Genomic DNA, 18,699 nt, shown 5'->3' with positions numbered 1-18,699 from the left:
AAGCCAGTCAGGCCTTGACTTTCAAAGGGCCATCTGCTTACTGCAAGTTGCCCTTTCTTTGCTTACTCCACGCTAGATGTAACAGCCATTAATAAATGTAGAAGAACTGACCTAAATCCTTAGCCAGGGAATGGAAAAGTCTCACATCAGTACATTTTCTTTTGTTCTTCCTTTTCCCTTGCCTCCCCCTCCACAATTCTTCCCACTCCAATTTTGGCATTTCCTTCAACCTGCGTTCCTTTATTAAATGAGGCAAGCCTAGCTGTGCTCTCACTCTCTCCACTTTGAAATATCAAGGAAAAAACACACTAAAGAAGAAAAAGCACAAAAATGTAACATTTTTCAAATCTTCCCTACATGTTAATCTCAACATTCTACAGTTAGAACACAATCTTTTAGAATAGAGAGTTTGACTTTTCTTCCGTAATTTTCAAATAATATGAAAAATAATTTCTTTAACAAATTTAAGAAATGCTCCCCAATAAAGAACTCCAAAGCACTGTATTTTGGGCAACTTCAAGGCAGCTGAAGATCCCTATGAAAATAAGCATGTGTCCATAGAGGGTACTTTACAGTCTCAAAGCATTCTTATTACATTTGGGCCTCATAAAAACTCTATCATTTAGGTAGGGCTGCTACTATTTTCTCTAACAAAGTTATCCTTTCACAAGAGGAGAAATTTGAGTCTCACATTTCATGCTTTGTTCAAAGTCAACTGAGACTAGACCTTGGATCTTCCAAGTGCTGTAATACTTACTTCACCAGTGGTGTTCAGACAGTACTCTGCAGAAGAGTCCTGAGGCCACTATGTCAGGTGGGGGGGGCTGGACAAGGTGGTGGGTATATGGAAAAGGGTGACACTGAGGATGCCTGGGGAGTGGCTGTGGCCTTAGACTTCCCCAGCCCCAAATCAATCAGCGCTCTGCCTGTACTTGGTTTTATATACTGGGCCTCCATTGCATAACACCATGGTTCTACGGCTTTCAGGAGAGAAATGTTTAGTTGCATTAGTGGTAAAATGATTACTATGGCTGTAGTTTGAAAAAAGAAGTCAACCAAATATTAAATATTCATTGTTAGTATTTATATAAAACAAAAGTTACCTCAAAATAAAAGATTTCATTAAACTGCGGATTGCTTGTTTTCTTCTTTACTTTTGTCTTCTTTTGGTCATTCCTGTTCCAATGTGGTAGAGTTTTACCTTGTAGAACTTAATAGTACACAATTATAAAACATGCTATTTCCAACCAGGGAGCCTGACCTCTGTTTAACTGTTAAGATGACTCAGAGAAGATCGTAGTTTTAAATATTACTTGGGGAAAAAAATTGAGGTATCTCTAGAACTTAAAAAATACACAAGTTTTGTATATCCGATATTTGCCAAGATTGCATTATTCTCTTTATGGCTATACTAGATGGATTGCCAAGTTTACTTCAGGGGTTTTCAATAATACATTTTATCATATAAGCAACTCAGAATAAATGGTAGAAAGAACACAATGAGATTCAGAGTACCTTTATGCTGAAAAATACCTGAGGAACACGAAAAGCATTCTTAACTCAGTTTACTTCTTGGGCTTCAGCAACAATGTGGCTTTTTAAAAATCTTTTCATTTTGAAATAATTATAGATTCAGAGGAGGTTGCAAAGAAATGTACAGGGAAGTCCCATGTAGCCTTTCCCCAGCCTCCCCCAATGTTAACATCTTATACAACTACATCACAACATCAAAACCAACAGTGACTTTTTAAAACAAATTCAAATGTCAAATAGTTTCCATCTGTATGTTGCTACACAATTACACCTGTGCCTGTCATGCACAGATTATAAACAAAAACAAAAACAGCTCCACTAGGTTAAATCTTTTTTAACATGAAAAACTAAATCCCTCTGATAGCATGAATGTTATAGGATCGGGTATCTCTTTTTAAATTTAAAACAATCTATAATAATAATAGCATTACTACTGAGAACCCAGTAAGTACCGGGCATGGTGATAGGATTTTACATACATATATACAAATACATTTTTCAAAGTGACTTACTGGTGATTTTCTAAGAAATAAGAATATCTAGAGAGCTTAAGGTTGGTGAAAAGGTGCATGTGTGTGTGTGTATGTTGTGTTTGTGTAGAAGGAATACTGTACTCTTTATTTCCTGATTCTAAATCTTGAAGATGTAGGCAAATTTCAGACTAGTCAAGCTCTGGAAGAAACCATAATGAAATGATAAAATATAAAACAGTACATGTGCTGTAGGTTTTTCCATAGATTATCCTGAGTAATTTAAGTCCATGATACAGCTCACTTCACCATGTTCTGGTACTTCAGCAGTTTGTCTACAGCTTAGAATTCTCTCTGTAGAGCACAGATGCCATAAACAGAAAAGGCACTTTTTTGTCCTGAGATGCTTTCCAGATAAAACTGTGGAAACTGCCTTATTTTGTTATTAAAACAGGATTTTACCTGCATAAAATCTAGGACATTTGCAAGTAGGAAGGCCGACGATGAATGAAAGTCCAGTTTATAAGTACATTTTAACTAAATACTATAAAATTGATGCTGTTCCCCACAGCTTAAGAGTCTGGCGGATTTGAAATGGCACCTACTTTCTTTCTATAAAAACAGGAGTTGGTGTTTGCAAGTGTGTAACAGAATTCTAAAGACTTTTTTCATTCAAAGCACTCATTATTTTGTGTCATAAATAGCTATTTAGCATTTGATCTTAGAACCTTAATTCTGTAATTCTTACATAAAACTTCAAAACTTAAAAATCTAATAATAATTCAATAAACATTACCTAGAAGGGCCCACTAGAGAAACTGTTGCATACGGGTCACAACTTTGTCCATTTATGAGAGGCAACCCATGGCATGCCTTGATGCTAAGAATAAAAAAAGTTAACATATGACATTCAAGTTAAACAGCATAAAACATTACCTTTAAGTACAAATTAATACATTCAAAGAGTTAAAATTGTTTTCCATATGTCTGCAGTTGTATGCTTATATACCACCTACCCCAAATATATTTATGTATGCATTTATTTACTTATGCTGTATTTCCAAAATAGGACTAAACTAGAATGCCACAACCAGTACTGAGACTACCAAATAACACGTAGCACACATACCCCCACTAAATACTGTATCCAACAAGGTACATTTTGTGGTTTGACAACACACTAAAACTGCTGTGGCTTCTAAAAAGGAAAAGAAATAGGTGTGAACCTTAAACGAGAAACTACAAAACCAAGCCAGATCTACAGTATCATATCCTCTGCTAAAGCATGAATGAGAAACAAGGAAACAACTGTGGTTTCCACTTAAAATCTGATTCATATACAGAGGGCAAGCCTCACATAATTCTGTAGCCTTTTTTCAGATTCTCAGTAACAGCTCCTGCATCATTCTATAGAAAATGTTTATGACCATAAAAACCAAGGCATCTAATTACTCCATGAGTAATAGTCATTGATATTTACAGAGAACAAAGAATTTGACTTAATGATCTACTCTTCAAAATTTCTCACTAAATACTGACGTCATGAATTTAGTTTAACATCTAAGGGTCTGTATTTCCTAATAACTAAGAGAAACTTTTGAGTGTTGCGGAAAAGTATTCTTTGTTGAAAGATATGGCCTATTGAGTAATATCCTTATTTCTCCCCACAGTCCCACAGGTCACATATGTGGGTGAAGTGCACACGGTGTACTGTTGAGTAAAGAAAGAAATGGTAATATGATTCATTTCCATTAAATTGGGTATCAAAAATCAAATAAAAAAAATGGAAACTAACCAAAGAAAGCACAGGCCAAGATAATAATTCTGGTTATTAATGTTAGGCTTAGGCACAGTCAAACTTTCCCACTGTACATACTGTGTGAAACTTACATTCTCAGGCTAAACCTCAAAATGATACCTGATTTTTATATAGCATTTGCAGTTTACTATGTATTTTCACAAATTGCATCTAATTCTCACAACTGCCTCTCAGCAGAGTATCAAAGAGTATCATCATGCCATTTTAAAGAAGAAACTAAAGCTCAAAAGGGTTATGTGAAAGTAACAAATTAAGGATAATGAAGTAATACAAAATGTTTAAAAAGTGGACCAAGACTCAGCTTCTACTTTCTTAACTGTTTCTAAAGTCTAGCCTTCTTCATTCCTACTGTGCCTGGAATATATTGTATTACTCTTCTTGTAAGACCAGATTTATCTCAGGTAAACACTCATTATGATCATTTTCGCTCTTTTTTTTTATATAATTTATACTTTTTTTTTAGTTTCAGGTGTACAAAACAGATGATCCCTCTTAATTACAGAAATTTACTACAATTTTATAAGGTATAAAAAAAATGAGAAAAACGTAGTTCAGTACACAAAGACTTCTATGAGAATACTCACAAACCAAAACAATGATACCTGTAAGCCAAAAGTATGAGACTATAAAAATCATCAGAAATACTCAATTTTTAAATGTAAGAGTTTAAAAATTGAGTTTTCTGAAAAACTTAATATTATAAATACAGATTATTTTATTTGCTATATATATTATGAAATATCCTATTTCTAATTACCCAGGATACAACTATTCTTCTAATGGGTAACCCAGGCAATTTCGTATCATAAACCATAGATGAGAAGAAAATGATGAAAATAACCACAGTATACGAAATATCTTACATCTTGTTTATATATCCCATATAAAAGCATTTGATATTAATACATATTTTAGAAATTACAAAGGAAATAAATTTATTTCAAACTTGTTTATAATACAAAGTGATCTGGATCTTTTCTTTAGATTTTTTTTTTTTAAACTAAAAGACAAATGTTTATTTCTACATGTAGCTAAGATAGAGTAACAGGGAATGGAGATATCCCTCCCACCTGAAAAAAAAAAAACTTAAAGAAAAGAAGAAAATCAGCACCACAGGATAGTCATCTCTCATGGCAGAAGAAACAAGCTGAGCCCTCCGACTGTCCCACCTCACTGCCATACAGTTTCCCTGAGAAGAGACAACTGTCAGCTGGGGAAGGCCAAAGTGACTAAAGTTCCAAGGGCAGAGGACTGGAGGAAAGAAATGGTAATATGATTCATTTCTCTGGAGAAGAAACCTCCAGAGAGCTACAAGAATCCCCCTGGAGTCTTCAGCTAGTGCTGATAAACATACATGCCAGGAAACTACCTGAGGCTAGGAAAGAATCATTTGAAAATAGTAAAGGGAACAATTCCTGAAGCCCATAAATGGCTAGCATGAGGTCTCACTGGCTACAAAAAAACCTAGTAATTCATGGGTGCTATCTCAATAGTGGGAAAGTATAACCTGTAGTCTACAGGCCAACTCTTGTTTTATCTAACAAAGCTTAAAAGCAAGCTGAAAAAGAAACTGTTTCGAAGTAACTTAACTGAGTCCTTAAGTATATTCATGGGAATACAAAAATATCCAGCAACTTCGTAATGTCTAGCATTCAACAGAAAATAAGCAGAAACACAAGGAATCAAGAAAATATGACACACAATGAAAACAAATTAATAGTAACAGGTAGTGTTGTAACTTCTCTCTCTCGCTTACTCGCTCTCTATCTCTGCTTCTCTAATATAAAAATCAGTGCCTGGACCTCATGTCACCCTGTACCTATCTCATTTTTCTGTTTGTCTCTTCAAATTTCTTGACCTCCCATTCACTCTGCGCCCTACTGAAACCTAGTTTTTTCTACATTCAGCATCCTATGGAAACTCTCATTAAGGTCCTCATTATGCTAGCCATACTTTTCAGAGCTCTTCTTATTAGACTTCTCGCTGCACACAATACTTCTGACTACTCTTTCTTTGAAACCCTTTTCTCTCTTGGTTTCCTTGGCCTCTACTCTCCTAATTTTCTTCATATCATCTATTGGTCTCCTTCATGTTTTCCTCACCTACCAGTCTACCTCTTCTGCTGGACCCGTTCTCAGTCAACTGCTCTCTTTACATTCTAATAACCTTCCTCTAAGCCTACTTCTATCTATTTATTCTCATGGCCACAACTATCGTTAACTTTACATTTCTATATGAGACCTCACCACAGAGTTTTAGATTTTTATACCGAAATGCCTGATGGAAATCCCCAACTAAATGTTCAGGAGCAGCTAAAACTGAACTCATTACCACTTAATTAAAGCAACTCCTCCTCCAGCATTTTTTCTTTGTTGCAAACACCACCATCCAACCAGTAATACAATCTAGAAATCTAGAAACCACACTTAAATTCCTTTTTCTTCTTCACTTTCTGTATCTAATCAATCAGCAAGTTTTAGTGATTCTACACTTTAAATATTCCTTCATCTGTCTTCTTTTCTCATATCTACAACTACTGTTCTGGTGTAGAATCCATCATTTCTCACTTGATCACCCTAACAACCTTCAAATTCACCTCCCAGTTTCTATACTTCACTGCTGTTACAGATCTGATCTTTCTAAAATGAAAATTTGTCCATGTTACTCTGTTGTCTAAAATCTTCCAATAGTTTCATAAGCTCATGTAAGTTTCACAAATTTATACGGTACAGAAGAGCCTCCAAGATCTAGCTCCTGACTATTTCATCAATTTCTGACCAATCTTTGACTCAAGCTTCATATACTAAGTAACATCAAATGGCTTCTCTCTCTCTCTCTCTCTCTCTCTCTCTCTCTCTCTCTCTCTCTCTCTCTCTCTCTCTCTCTCTCTCTCTCACCATGCTATTTCTTGCCTCCATACTTTTGTCTATATTATTCTTTCCTTCTGGGGAAAAAAATCTCACTTTTTCTAGCCTAGCTACTTTCTATTCATCCTTTAAGAAGACAAACGTTACCTTCTTTCTTCATTTAGTTGTTCCAAAGATTTACTTAGTGCTTATTGTCAGGCACTGGGGTGACCAGGTGAATAAGACAAACATGGTCCCTGCCCTCAGAGAGCTTAGAGTCCACTTAAAGAAACAGACAACAAGCAATAAAGAAGAAAATAATTGCAAATAGTGTTAAGTGCTATGAAGGAAAAAGAACAAGTGCCCTATTTTAGAGTAAGTGATATTTAAGCTGAAACTTTAAGGGTGAGAAGGAACTAGCTAGAAGTAGAATGGCATAAGGGTATTCCAGGCAAAAGGAAGACTGGATATAGAGCTCTGAACTGGAAGTGTGTCACATTTGAGGAATTGAGAGGAAGTGAGAGAAGGCCAGCAAGAATATGGACAAGGGGAAGCATGCCACACGATTAAATCAAAGAGGCAGGCAGGGTCAAAACGCTGGATCTCGTGGTCCAAGATAAGGGGCTTGGACTTTATTCTAACTGTAATGGGAACTCAGTAAGTGTCTGAGCACTTACTGAGTAAACATGATCTAATTTATGTTTTAAAAGATTACGCTGGGTGGCTATCACGAGAATGGACTGCAGACTCGAAGACCAGCTAAGAAACTGTTGAAACAGACAAGGTAAGAAATGGTTGGTTTGAATGAGAACATGCCACTAGACATTACTAAAAATTAGAAAATTCAAGAAATATTGTGCAGAATCAATAAGAAATGGATCCAGCATGTGGGGACAGTGAGGAGAAAAGATTTTAAGTGACTCCTAGAATTAATGGCTTGAGCAGTTAGGTGAAGAACAGTCCCACTTGCTAAGGCTGTGGGGAGGAGCTGGACAGATGTAAGAATCAACATGGCAGTTTTAAACGTATTAAAATTTGTGATGTTGTTAGACATCAATTAGAGTTGCCAAAAAGACAGATGGACATATGAGTTTGGAGCTCAGAAAAAAGACCTGGGTAGAATGAACAAGATACAGACAAAACTTTTTAACTTCTTATTTTGAAATAATTTCTGACTTACAAAAAGTAGCAAAAATAATATATAAAGTTCCTGTATACACATCACCCAATGTTAACATTTGTGTAACCAGAGTAGATTTATAGAAAGAGGAAACTAGCATTGATACAATGTTAGTTAATAATATTAACTATTCTATAGACCTTACTCAAATTTCACCAATGTCCTTTTTCTGGTCCAGGATGCAATATAAGATCTCACACTGCATTTAGTTGTCATGTCTTCTTAGTCTCCTCCATCTTAAAATAGTTCCTTAGTTTCCTTCTTTGTCCCATCATCTTGCCAGTATTGGCCAGTTCTTTTGTAGACTATTCCTTAATTTTAATTTGTTTGATGTTTGCTTGTGATTAGATTAAGGTTATGCACCTTGGTGTCTTTCTCAATGCATCATATAAGGGGGTACTGGATGCTTCATCACAGGTAATATTAACTTTGATCACTCAGTTAAGGTGGTATCTATCAGACATCTATGGGGAGATTCTTTGAGACTATGCAAATATGCTGCTTGTCATCATACTTAGGCCCACTTATTTAGCATCTATAGATGATTTGTCCATGCACTAATTATTATTGTAGTGATGGCCAATGATGGTTTTCTATTTCCATCATTTGTCCTACTTCATTAATTAGTTTGTTTATATCAGCACTGACTTGTGTATATTTTATTCTATAGGCTTTTTTTTGAATAGTCAAAAAGGACTTCATTTAATGATATGTAGACTTTTGCATAGAAAAAAGGTTACAAACTCATCTCGTTTAATATTCTATAGGTTTTAATCCACCATTACCTTTATTTATTGTGATGTTCAAATTGTCCCAGATTTGGTCATCTGGAGCTCCTTCAAGTTGGTTTCAATGTCCTTTCTACATGCCCTGATTATTTTTTAAAACTTACGAATTATTTATTTCTGAAATTTTCTATTTAATATTTTTGGACTGTGGTTGGCTGTGGGTAACCGGAACCACAGAAAGTGAAAATGCTGATGGGGGGCGGGGGACTACCGCACTTTATATATCCCAGACCGAGGAGGAGAGAAGGTGTCAACCTGGAAACACCAAGGGGCATAGACAAAAAACATGCCCTAAGAAAAATCCAGCTCCCTGTAGCCAAAGGACAAGGAACTGGGCAGTTTACCAAGACAGAAACCATTTTTACATAATAACCACCTACTCCAAACAAACACCATGAAAACACCATGGCTCCACCCTTACCCCATCAACAAAAGGCCAAATGTTGAGGGGAGAAGCTAGACTTCCATCTTTGACAGGCTGTAACGAGCTCCTTCCCCCCATGGTGTCAGGAGGGACCACTGGCTTTCCATCCCCCCTAAGATCAACAAGGCATCCTCCCCCTCCACGGCAGGGCAGTGTCAGAGAAGGCGGAGTGGGAAGGCAAGGCTCTCCCCACTTTCTGTGGGTAGCTAACTCCTCCCAGCCCTGGTGTCAGTGGAGGCCACATGGGGCAGTAATGAGGCAGTCCCCTGGTCCCGGTCAGCCTGGTCATGGGAGAGGACGAATGGGAGCCTGAACTACCACTCCGTTCAGCAGTAACAAGGAATGCTTCTCACTCTTCCCCAGGGGTATGAACAGAGGTTACGTCAGGAACCCGGACTTCTACCTGATAGTAAAGAGTAGGCACTCCTCTTCTCCCACCAGGAGAGGGTCAGAGGAGTTTGGCTAAAGCAGAAGTTTTAAATGAGATCTAGAGTCTCACAACATAATACCAAAAACGTCCAGGACAGAACTGAAAACCACTCACTATACCAGAAAACCAGACAATCTTCAACTTCAATGAGAAAAGACAATTAGCAGAAACCAACACTAAGATAACATGACCGTCAGAATTATCTGGCAAGGAGGGGAAAGCAGCCACCATAAAAATGATTCAATGAGCAATTATGAACATGTTTGAAATAAATGAAAAAAACGGAAGTTTCAGCAAAAAAAAAAAAAAGAAAATCACACACACACACACACACACACACACATTCTCACCAAGGAAATAAAAGATATACAGTACAGGAACCAAATGGAAATTTTAGAACTTAGAAATAACCAAAATAAAAAACTTAATAAATGGGATCAACAGCAGAATGAGGAAGACAGAGGAAAGACTCAGTGAGCTTAAAGACAGAATGATAGAAAATTACCCAAAATGAACAATAGAAGGAAAATAGACTGTGGGGCAGGGGTAGGCAGAGCCTCAAGAACCTATAGGACTCTAACAGAAGCTCTAACATTCATGCCACTGAGGTCTCAAAAGGAGAAGAGAAAAATGGCAGGGCTGATAAAAGTACTAAAAGAAATAATGGCCAAAAATTCCCCAAATTTGGCAGAAGACCTATTTATATATCCAAGAGACTGAGTGAAAACCAAACAGGATAAACCAAAAGAAATCTATGTCAAGATATATCATAGTCAAACTAAAACACATGGAAAATAAAAATGAAGGAAAAATCTTGAAGCTAGCCAGAGAGAAACAGCACATTATCTGCCTAGGAAAAACAATTTGAATGACAGTAACTTTCTCATCAAAAACCACGGGGGCCAGAAGGAAGTGGTACATGTTTTTATGTGGAAAAAAAAAAAAGAACTGTCAACCAAGAATTCTATATTCAGTGAAAAAATCCTTCAGATATAAAGAAAAAATTCAAGACATTCTCAGACGAAGGAAAACAAAGAAAATATGTCACCAGTAGACCTACTCTAAAAGAATTAAGAGGAAATTTTCTAAACATAAAGATAGTGATGAAGGAATCTTGAAACAATAGGAAGGAAAAAAGAGTACAGAAGGAGCAAAAATATGGGTAAATACAATTTTCTAACGTTTCCTAATTGTGTTAAAGGGCTGAAGCAAAAATTATAACACTCTTTGATGTGGTTCTCAATGTATATAGAAGAAACATTTAAGACAATTATATTACAAATGGTGAATGGTAAAGGGGTTAGGAAGAAGTTAAGATTTCTACATTTTATTCTAACTAGTAAAATGTCAATACCAGCAGACTACGATGTTATAGATGTATGATGTAATACCTAAAGCAACCACTAAAAAAACTATACAAAGATATACACTATAGATTGAAAACCATTATAGATAAGTCAAAATGGAATTCTAAAAAATGTTCAAGTAACTCACAAAAAAACAACACAGAAAATGAAGGGCACAGAAAACAAAACAAAAATGGCAGATTTAAGCCTAACATATCAATAATTATAATACATCAAAAGTAAATGTATAAATTCACTAAATAAAAGAGATTGGCAGAGTACATTCAAAAAGTGACCCAACTACATTCTATCCACAAGAAACACACACAACAATTGGATGGATCTGATTGAAAAAGCCAATCTCAAAAGGTCATGTATCATAAGATTTTATTTACATAACATTCTTGAAATGACACAATTATAGATACGGATTAGATGTTGCCAAAGGTTAGGGATGGTGGTGGGGGAAGGAGTGGGTGTGACTATAAAGAGATCTTTATGGTGACAGAATACTTCTGTATCTTGATTGTGGTGCTGGTTACACAAATCTACACATGCGATGAAATGATATATAATACTTGTACACTGTACAATGTCAATTTCCTGGTTTCTATATTGCATTACAATTACGTAAGATGTAATCATTGAGGGAAACTGAGTGCAGGACCTCTCTGTAGTTTACAATTTCCTGTAAACCTGATTATCCTGAAAGAAAATTTTTTTTTTTAAAAAGTCAAACTTTGCAAGGTCAAATCCACTCTACTACTCCCTTTATGAACCTGGGCTTATTTAACCAATCTGTGCATCATTTTGTCATCTGTAAAATGAGGATGACAGTATCTACCAAGTTAAGATGAGAAAAAAATGAAATAACACCTAAAAAAGGATAAACTATTGATATATGCAACAATGTAGATGAATCTCAAAAGCGTTATGCTAAGTTACATAAGCCAGACACCAGACTATGTATTATATGAATCTGTTCATACGACATTTTGGAAAAGGCAAAATTACAGGGACAGAAATCAGATCATGGTTGCCTGGAGGGAGGTATAGAAAGCAGGGATTGAACATATTTTTGAGTAATGCCATTTGGTATAGTTTTGACTTTTGAAGTCATGCTAATGTTCTTCTACATATTCAAAAAATAAAAGTAAATCAACAAGGATGGGGGGAAACAACATTAAACTAAATGCAAACCAACCAACCCAACCCCACTCACTGTGTTTCACACGTACAGCACAACCAAACTAAGCAGGGGGGGGAGCAGTGGAAGAGGGACGAATCCGAACACTTTCACTATACGCTTGCAGTCTAGGGGGAACAACCTGTAAAGAAATCTTGAATTGTTTTTAGTAGGTAAATCCAAATTGAAGAAATAACTGGTCTGTATTCTTTAAAAAAATCTTAATACCATGAAAGACAAAGAAAAGCTAAAAATGATTACAAGTTAAGTAGATTAAAGAGACATGACAGCTAAATGTAATATATGACCTTGGACTGGATCTTGGAGAGAAAAAAATGTCTAAAGGACATTACTGGGACAGTTGCCAAAACTGACATATAACTGTAGATTAAAGTATTGAATAACTATAGATTATACTTTTATTGTAACTGTTAAATTTCCTGAGTTTGATAACTCTGCTACAGTTATTTAAGAGAATACGTTTATTCTTAGGAAACACACATTGATATATTAAGGATCATGATATATGTAACCTTCTTTAAGAGATCAGAAAAAATTAACCAAGTAAATTACATACAATATTTAATATATATAAACAAATATAAATTTATACATATTTATATAGAGAGCAGATGCCTCAAAGGAGCTGGGGTGCTCATAATTAAAAGAATAAATTATAGACAGGGAGAGAACGCCACTGAAGATGGAGGCAGAGACTGGAGTGATATGTCAACAAGCCAAGGAATTGCCAAGGATTGCTGGCAACTACCAGAAGCTAGAAGAGGGGTCTGAGAGAGATTTTATCTCAGAGACTCCAGAAGGAACAAACCCTGCCCAACACCTTGATTTTGGACTTCTAGACTCAAGAACTGTGAAAGAATAAATTTTTGTTGTTTTAAACCAAAAAAAAGAAAGAAAGAAAGAGAGATGAAGGAAGGAAGGAAGGAAGGAAGAGAGAGAGAAAGAATAAATCATAGCTTGGAGCAGCAATAGTAGAGCAACATTTATCCTACTCCCTGGCTCTAAGGTATCTGGGTATGGTGGAAAATACAGCCTCTGACTGAAAAGACAGTAGAGGAAACAGTATCTCAGGAGATATTCAGCTATCAGTTAAGACAAAGACAGAAAAAACATTTAGAAGAGGAAGAATCTGGGTAAGAAGGAAAAGGTCAAGGATTGGGTTAGATTCCCAGAACTGTTAGAAGATTAGAGTTTGGGTGATTAAAAAAAATGACTTGAGGGCAAAAAAGGAAAAAAGGAATTCAAATTAGGTAACAATCAATACTGGTAATCTCAGGCAGGCATTTAGAGTTAGTCCCAGGGTCACTAATGCCCTGCTCTGTGGTGTCCTAGTTCCTAGAGGCCCTCCACTAGGAAGCCTTTCTACCTCCCTCCTGCCAGGTAGTTAGTTAGACACGCTTATCTGTGATCCTATAACATCCGATTGCCTATATTAGCATTTAACCCACATTCAATAATAAATATTGGTTGAATGAATTAATGACTCATCATAACCCGAGCAGACTAAATAGGAGAAAATAAATTGGAAATCAACTTAATAAATGAATGGCATAGCAGTTTCATTTCTGAAAAAAGTTTCTGAAGAATTTAAAATAAGGAGTTGGCTTAAGATTCAAAGAATATAAAATGGAGAATTATTTTTAGTTGATTTTGGTAAAAGAAATATGCTTACTGTACAACAAGCTGCTGGCACACAGTTCCATTCTCTGTTATCAGTTCATTCAGTTTTAATTCAAGGTGAACTTTACCCTATAACGACAAAAAAAAAATATATTATAAACTGAGTAGTCTATTTTGTTGACAAACTATTAATTAAAGGTATATACTTTTTCAAATGATACTCATAATATCTAGTTCCATACTAACTAAAATATTAGTGATTCCTAGCACATGGTTTTGCCCACACTAAGTACTTGTTAAATGACTAATAACCAACAATGTAGATCAAAATCTGAAAGATAAGCACCAAATGCTTATATCAAACATGGTATTCAAATCTAAGAATTTCATTCCCAGTTCAACAAATATTTATGTATCTCAATTATCAAGAATTACAAATAAAGATAACATTAATGTCTTAGAAAACTCTGAAATAAAAGCAAATTATAAAATGTAGAATGCTTTTTCCAGAAAAGACAAACCATCAATAAGGACGGAGGTAGTATCATTAAAAGAGAAATTATGTAATTCTAAAACAATAAAACTAAGTTAAAGCTAGTAAGACAATCTGTCAACACTTCTCTTAATAAAGATTTATGGATTTTAGGAGGCAGTATGGGAGTGGGTAGGAATCCATATACATATAACACACAGTCACTGCTTATAAGAATCTCACAATCTAGTTGGGGAGACAATAAACAAAAGATAACAATATATGGCCAAGAGCTTTGATGAAAAAAATGAGATACTGAAAACCAAGGCTTACTTTCTTAAATAGCTATTAATAATTGGATTTTTAAAAAAGTCAGTAGAATAAATTTAAAGCAAGTTCTTAAGAAACTATCAAGTTCTTAAGAAACAAAGGCTTAGGAACAATATAATCTAGCGCTTGCTATTTCTACTCTGCCACTGGTGGTGATGAGCAATTCTGAACTGGTTAAGAATCAGTGCTAGATTACCTCCACCCAGCTGACAAGACAAATTCCCACGGTGCCAAGTGGAAATTTCTGGGGTGTGATGTCTAGGGGCTGATGACATAAATAATTTCACCAGAGGTAAGCAAGTTTGTTATCTAGTCACTGTTCCTCCTTGGAACAACCACTTCCCAACATTCTTTCACAGAAATCTAACCTGAATCAGCCTCACTATTTTATGGGGATTTGTTATACAAGAGTGAATCTGAGGTTCACTAACTACAAAGCTCAGGGTTAGAAAGATAGTTTAAGTGCTGAACAATAAATATTGACAGATCTCAACACAAAAATCTGCATAAGAAAGGTAAGCTCTAAAGAAAGGCATCAGTGGTAGTAAAATTAGCAGTTAGGTGGAGTTAGAACTACATTAAGCCAATCTTCCACTAAAAATCTAAGCACAAATATTTATAAAATCATATGTAATTTATAAAATAGGTCTTTTGTTTTAGTTCTGCATTTAATACTCACAACTCCTTCTGTTCAAGAGTGACCCTGAAGAGGTCCATCTCTAGTAATTTGTATTATTATTCAATTAGAGTTTTGAATCATGTTTGCTGTCACACCGGCATGTGTATCACTTAGCTAATGAGTGAGCCTAGCCAAACTGCACCAACATTTGCATCTCAAGGCAGTGTTACTATTTAATGTATATGCACTTTATGATAGAAATTGTATGCTCACAAGGTACTCCCAACTGTCTCTCAGGAAATATCTAGAATCTACTGGAAGACAATTTAAGATCCATTAAAATAGAGTAGAGAAAAAGTATAATAATTTCATTTACAACTAGAAATCATAGTACTGTATCAAGTGAAGCCTAGAAATAAAAAGATAATTAATGGGATTCTACCAGGAATCATTATCACTGAGTCAGAGCCTACTGAATATGTTCATTACCACCACGGGCTGTTAAACAGAACAACCCTTTGGTATGAGTCAACAATAACATAATTGTATATTAACCTGGTCAAGAAAAGAGTGGGGGCAAAACAGGTAAACACACAGGATGCATACTATTAGTGTAGAACACTAAAATTAAAAAGCATTATGAGTTAAATTAAGGAAATTATAATTTCTAAACTGTAAAATATTACCTCATTGTATACTTTAACATGGAAATGTTACTTAGTAAAAGAAACCAGTTACAAAATAGGGTGCATAATACAATGCTAATTTGTAAAAATAAAATATACTATATATTACTACGTAAAATTACTACAAGGCCATCTACTAAAACATTGTTAGAACTTACCTTTGATTGGTAAAATTTCAAATTTTTTCTTTCGCTCATCTAAATTTTTTTAGTTTCTACTACTAGTGTGTGTTATTTTTTAGTAAAGAAAAATGAACAAAAAGTTAAAAATTATTTGAAGCTCCTTTTAAGGGTCAGAAACCTAAATCTGTGTACATTTTAGAAAAATTATTTAGCATTCCTTACTACAGTCACACAAAAGTTCGGTTTTACTTACATCTGTCATCATTTAGTAGATTTGGATTGCAGCAAAACAATTTATTTGTTTGTTTTCTTGACAGGGCAGTTATGAATTCAGCAAAACATTTCCTAGTCTCCCTTGAAGCCAGGGATAGTGGCTAAGGATAGCCATATGATACCGTTCTGGCCAATGAGATGCAAAACAGAAGTTGCTGGTAAGGCATCTGAAGAAGCTTGCTGAATGGGATTTCCTAACTTCAGCAGTGGCCGGAGAGGCTACTCAGCTTAATCAAAGCTTTCCACAGTCTCATGGTACTGGGCAGATAAAAACTGGAGACCAGGGCCCACCAAGATAGAGTGGCCCTGGTAAACACCCAAGCTTCCTGTTGGAACCTCTGAACTATTATGCCTGAGGAGTAACAATGAACAACATAGACCAGTCCTTCCTTACAGAGACTGAAACCTAGCCTGGAATCAGCCAAATCCCTAACTGGATTAAGGTAAACTGCCTCTAACCTACTCACATGCCAAAAGCAAAAGTAAATCTCTGGAGGAATAAAAAAAAGGAAGTATCACTCAGAGTTTCAAATTATCTCTAAAATATTTTATATTTCAATGTCCAGCATTCCATCAAAAATTACTAAGCATGCCAGAAGACAAGACAACACCAAAACAAAAATAAAAAACTGACAAAAAAGATGCAGATTTATAGGTGATGCAGATATTGGAGTTAACTGACAGAGGTTAAAATAGCTGTTTGAAAAAAATTTTAAGACAGAAAACAAAATGGAAAAAACCTAGCAAATAAGTGGAAAGTATAAAATGTTATCAAATGAAAAATTTAGAATTAAGCAATAAGAAGACCAAAATGAGGATGTATTTCACAGCAGATTAGCCACAGCTAAAAAGAGGATTGGTGAAATGGAAGGCGTATTAGCCAACATAAAATGTCCACAAATGAACTATGGGAGGGAGAGAGCATAAGAGACAGAGCAAAATGGTCTATTATTCATGTAACTGCAGTCCCAGGAAGAGAGGAAAAAGAACAGGGAAGGAAAAAAAAAAAAGATGAAGAGATAATTGCCCGGAATTTTCCAAAACTGAAGAATGACATCAAGGCAAAAATTCAAGAGCCCCCAGGAACAGCCAAATAGGATAAAGAAAACCACACGTAGGCACAGCATAGTAAAACTGCTGAAAACAGAAGATACAGAGAAAATCCTAAAAGCAACTAGAAAAAACAGAGACGTTACCTACAAAGAAGTAACTGTAAGACTTTGACAAGGAACTATGTTTGCTCATAAGCATGCAATATGATTTGGTCCACAACTATTTTCTTATCCAATATCCTAAGGGAGATTCAATAACAAAATAGTATACCTTTTATATCTGTCACAAAACATTGGAAGATCAGCTATCTGGCAGCATAGTCTCTACTTTTAATTAAAAATAAACCAAATTTTTGGAATATATTCTATGTATTTCATAGCACTGATTATATTAGGGTGGTATATGCAATTATAGCATATTAATTTGTATTAGTATGTTTAGAACTTTGTTCTGGTATTATTCTTGTACTGTCTGAAGGCTTAATATTTTATATGCTAACTTTATTTCAATTACTTTTACAAATATTTCACATAGATTGTGATTACTTTTATTTTACATTGTTATTCTTGGTAACATACAGGATACGTAAATTTCTGCATACACTTTGGGAAATTCAGATGAATATAGGTAGCAAAACACAACGCATGCACTTAAAACCACAAGTCTAAACACTTTTTTTAGTTTTCAATCACAAAACACTAAATTTTAACAACTATTCCACACAAAGGAACACAGTACATTTCATCTGGTAAAAATTTTGCTTCTTATGAGGGGGTAAAAAAACCTCCAACTTCTAGATTTCTGACAGATATTTTCATATATAGTAATTAAATCTATAAATAATTTTGGACCTAACTACCTGTCAGATGAAAAACAAAATAAAGGTTTTACTCACTATCTCTTATTTCTGTTTGGATAAATTTGTTTTTCTCCGTAAAGAAGTACTTATGATCTAGAAGGCTCATTCTTTTGCTATTTCATGTTTATAAATTTACAAACGATTTTTTAAAAATCAATTTACAACAAATTGTATCTTTATATTCAATTATGTCTTAATTGGGCATGTAAACAAAAAAACCTGATGTACGTATTATTAGCTATAATCAACACATTTCTTTTTTAATACTTGTTTAAACAGGGAGGGCAGAAGCCATGTTACAAAAGAAAAACTACAAAACAATCAATAACTTATGGCATGATCCAGAAATTCAAGATTAGCTTGTTGGTAAAGACTTATTAACTAAGTAATTACATTAAAAGGATGCAATTGACAGTACATCTGGATTTACTGCTTGTACAAGTTATGTGAGACAAACACCCATATTAATGAGAGCACCAGTTTCTCCATGTGGGAGATTTGGTTTAATCGGTCTTATGTGAAGGTATGCTCTTTATCATAGCACCTAAGAAATACAGGAAAGACCTTTGCTGTGAGTTCCAGGACCAAATAGCTAACAGCATGGCTGCAGATCACCAAAGCG

General features: G+C 35.1%; 1 protein-coding gene across 4 annotated transcripts in view; it reads right to left on the bottom strand.

The window, feature by feature from the left end:
• RASA2 (RAS p21 protein activator 2) overlaps positions 1–18,699 on the bottom strand; it is a 102,107-nt gene that overhangs the window by 41,770 nt on the left and 41,638 nt on the right. For all 4 annotated transcript variants that reach the window (XM_033132538.1, XM_033132537.1, XM_033132539.1 and 1 more), the window contains exons 5-7: positions 13,716–13,792; positions 2,800–2,883; positions 1,104–1,176 (exon numbers count right to left, since the gene is read on the bottom strand). In XM_033132538.1, the coding sequence (XP_032988429.1) occupies positions 1,104–1,176; positions 2,800–2,883; positions 13,716–13,792 (234 nt within the window). The remainder of the gene's footprint in view (positions 1–1,103; positions 1,177–2,799; positions 2,884–13,715; positions 13,793–18,699) is intronic.

The sequence above is a fragment of the Rhinolophus ferrumequinum genome, chromosome 17 (assembly GCF_004115265.2).
Source record: "Rhinolophus ferrumequinum isolate MPI-CBG mRhiFer1 chromosome 17, mRhiFer1_v1.p, whole genome shotgun sequence".
Lineage (NCBI taxonomy): Eukaryota > Metazoa > Chordata > Mammalia > Chiroptera > Rhinolophidae > Rhinolophus > Rhinolophus ferrumequinum.
Note: the sequence above shows the minus strand (reverse complement) of the source record. Positions and strands in the feature narration are given on the sequence as shown.